We start from the raw sequence: 3,922 nt of genomic DNA, 5'->3' as shown, positions 1-3,922 counted from the left end.
GCCACCCCAACCACAGCCTGTTAGACCCCAGCCACCCCAACCACAGTCTGTTAGACCCCAGCCACCCCAACCACAGTCTGTTAGACCCCAGCCACCCCAACCACAGCCTGTTAGACTCCAGCCACCCCAACCACAGTCTGTTCGAACTGATTCCGTCCAAAGGACGAAGCCTTGTACGGAGCCTCAGGGCCAAAACTCAGAGGCTAGCCAACAGCTACTTCCCCCAGGCGATCAGGCTCATAAACAAGCCTATTGAAGACAAATGACAATTATCCCCAGCACATGCCATGCATACGGACTACCTACCCTTAAGCACACTCAATACTACCTCCTGCCACCGAGTGTAATACTGACAATACTTTGTACTGCAAATGATGTCCTGTCTTATTTCTCTTATTTGTCTCCCCCAACGTGTCACTTGTCCAATTGTCTCACTTTGTGTAACTATTGGTACTTTATTATCTTGACTTATTTTTGCCTTATTGCCTTATTTGTCAATGTGCTGCGATGTCAAGGAACCGAAGTCTAAGAATTTTACTCTCTTACACACTTGAACTTAAAGTTTGGACTTGACTCCTGGGGGGACCATGGGGTAATGCAGCGTATCAAAGCCTCAGGTCTGACCATCAACCCTGGGAAGTGTTTCGCTTTCAAGGAGGTCCAGTACTTGGGAAAAGGTGGAGATAGTATATTTTCCAACAACAAATCCTTTGGACATAGACTAGAAGTGATTGTTGGTATCTATCTACATATGATACTGGGTTATTTGTGATTGTGTCAAAATTAGGGCTGGGACTTTAACGCGTTAATTTCGATTAATGAATTACAGTTCAAATGAATGGGAAAGTGTTTCTTTTGACTGGTACTGTATATCTGTCAAATCCATTCAGATTGAAAGGACTGTGAAGGAAATAGAGGCTTCAATTCAAGGTCAATTTGGACACAATTATTACCACGGCCATACGCTAACTAACTAAAATAAATAACATAAATGTGCGTGGTCAGAAATGACTTCACCGTTGATAAGATTAATAATTGTAATATCAAGTTATATTTCGATTCAAGGACGTATGAAGTTCATTCATGTTTTAAAAAAAAACAACAACTGGTGAACTCCTTATTTAAAAAGGGTCTTAATCAAACAGATTAACATCTGCTGAAGGCAGTTTTGCTGTAGGAAGCATTGTCAAGCAGCCAAGTCAAACATGGTTAACAGATAGGAGGAAGCTGAGCGTATATAAAGCTCGGTCAGCCACTCGAAAGATGTACAGAAGCACCATGGGCAAACTACTCATCTGCGTCGGTAAGTAGAGGAATAACCGCACCTCCTAGAAATCTAATTAATAGTACTTAATAGTACTAAGTAATGAATCGGCTTCAGTGTCTATCTATACAGTGTCTATGTAATGTATGATTCTCTCCAACCAGCCTCTAGACTCATGAATGAATGAATGGACTTTATTGTCATTGCTACAGTACAGGTACCAAACAACGAAATTTAGGAGGGGTGGCTCCCCTGGTGTTAGGAAAGGGAAAAAAAAAAACTTTTAGAAAAAGAATAAAATCACAAGAAGGTAAGGAGCTGGTTTACATAAATAAAGGCTATGTACACAATCCACTGTACTGTACTCATGGAGTATGCTTGCTCTCAGACCTGGCCTCAGACCTGGCCTGTGGACTTTAGTGGCCCTAAGCAAGGTTTTGATTGTGGCCCCCCCCCTGCCATGTTTTATTGAGGGAGGGGGGAGAAAGGGGGGTACTGGCACAGTTTTTGATCGACGGGTATTTCGTCAACCGGTCATTTTTTCATTGACGGGTGTTTCGCCGACGGGGGTAGTGGAGTTTTTGATTGACGGGTGGTAGCTTGGTTGATTGACGGGTGGTAGCTTGCGCTAAATCGACGGCAAAAGTGTGGCCCTAAGCAACCGCATAGACTGCCCTGCTTGCTCTCACCTTTCTCTCTCTTGCATTTCCTCTCTCTCTTTCTCTCTCTCTCTCTCTCTCTCTCTGTCTCTCTCTCTCTCTCTCTCTCTCTCTCTGTAGGACTGGCTCTCCTGCTCCATGTGCAGCTAGGTAAGTTCATCTCTTCTTTATTCATCAGTCAGGGAGAGCAGACACTTAACCTTATGGCGACCTGCATGCCAATGCCAGTGACCACACGTAACAGGGTTAATATTGGCTATTCCCAATGCCAGTGACACACGTAACAGGGTTCATATTGGCTATTCCCAATGCCAGTGACCACACGACTATCAGCTCTGATACAGTTATTCAATAACGTCCAACCGCACATCCAGTGATTCAATGTTAATGAAGTCTCCTCCTAAATCCTTCCTCTGCCACTAACTCTGATCCTTACCCTACTGTTCCTTCTAGGATCATCCTACATCCTGTCCTGTTATTTCACTAACTGGGCACAGTACCGCCCCGGAGCAGGGAAGTATTCTGTCAGCGATGTGGACCCGTGTCTCTGTGACCACCTTATGTATGCCTTTTCCGGAATGGCGAACAACCAGATCACGACCGCAGAGTGGAACGACTTGACACTCTACAGAGAGTTCCAGGCCCTCAAGAACCAGTTAGTCCACACACACACAAACACACACACACACACACACACACACACACACACTCACACTCACACTCACACACACACACACACACACACACACACACACACACACACAGCCAGTAAATCGGATATGAGTGTAAGGTGTCTGAGCTGATTGTTCTGGGGTGCTTTCAGGAACAGCAATCTCAAGACTCTGCTGTCTGTCGGAGGTGCCAGCTTGGGCACTTACAAGTGAGTATTGGCCCAGCGCAGTATCTCCTGTCTACACTGTTAACACTACAACAGCCATGAACAGCCATGCCTATTTTACTAGTTGGAGCGAGTTGTAAATTAGCCTGCCTCCTACACAGAAAAACTGCAAAATAGCTTTATACTAGCTTATCCTGATGTGATGTTGAAAATGTAAGGATACTGGGTGGTAGAACGCACATATCTAGGAAATGTCATGGAAGGAAGGTCCTGAAATTTGATCGAGTGCAAAGATATAACTTTACTCACATGGTCAAATGACCCCACCCATGGCTGTTCTGGTGTTAATTAATAGAAAAGAAGAGAGAGCACACCGCAGAAAATGTAAGCGAGGTGCTGGCAACGGAACAAAATCCAATTAAACGAAGTAGAAGGCGCACACTCAAGTTCCAGATGCAACAAAATGTGGCTTAATAGGACAACGGTTTTGTCCGCAGCCTTTGTCAAGTCTTAAATACGTATTTAAGACTTGACAAAGGCTACGGTCGAAACCGTTGTCCTATTAAACCACATCTTGTTGCATCTGGTACTTGAGTGTGCGGCTTCTACTTCTTTTAACTAGTGTTAATTACCTTCTTACTCTCTCTGACCACCCTTTTCCACCAAGGCTGCAGCGAGAAGAGTGATCTATGTAAAAATAATGAAATAAAAAGCCTAGTGCTTCTAGGACACTAGGACAAGGACTTCTGTCTGACTTGCTGTCTCTCCCTAGGTTCTCCACCATGGTTTCCACCTCTGCCAACCGTCAGACCTTCATCACCAGTGTGATCTCCTTCCTGAGACTGCACCAGTTTGACGGCCTGGACATCGACTGGGAAAGCCCCGGCACTAACGGCTCCCCCCCACAGGACAAAGCTCTGTTCACCACCCTGCTGCAGGTCAGGACAGACGGGCTCTTTGAATCATCCTAGTCACTCTTTACCCCTATGCACACCCCTGGTCAATATGATCACTCTTTACCCTTTGCACACTCCTGGTCAATATGATCACTCTTTACTCTTTGCACACCCCTGGTCAATATGATCACTCTTTATCCTTTTCACACCTCTGGTCAATATGATCACTCTTTATCCTTTGCACACCCCTGGCCAATATGATCAC

At 45.0% G+C, this 3,922-nt stretch overlaps 1 protein-coding gene across 1 annotated transcript in view; it reads left to right on the top strand.

Moving 5' to 3' along the window:
- Positions 1-1,263: 1,263 nt before the first annotated feature.
- LOC308173483 (acidic mammalian chitinase-like) overlaps positions 1,264-3,922 on the top strand; it is a gene marked incomplete at both ends in the record, with an annotated part of 5,930 nt that continues 3,271 nt past the window's right edge. The window contains 5 exons of the mRNA XM_080548513.1: positions 1,264-1,303; positions 2,044-2,073; positions 2,377-2,578; positions 2,747-2,803; positions 3,534-3,699. Of these exons, the coding sequence (XP_080404639.1) occupies positions 1,264-1,303; positions 2,044-2,073; positions 2,377-2,578; positions 2,747-2,803; positions 3,534-3,699 (495 nt within the window). The remainder of the gene's footprint in view (positions 1,304-2,043; positions 2,074-2,376; positions 2,579-2,746; positions 2,804-3,533; positions 3,700-3,922) is intronic.

This window comes from Nansenia antarctica (genome assembly GCF_963989245.1).
Source record: "Nansenia antarctica genome assembly, chromosome: 18".
Taxonomy (NCBI): domain Eukaryota; kingdom Metazoa; phylum Chordata; class Actinopteri; order Argentiniformes; family Microstomatidae; genus Nansenia; species Nansenia antarctica.
Note: the sequence above shows the minus strand (reverse complement) of the source record. Positions and strands in the feature narration are given on the sequence as shown.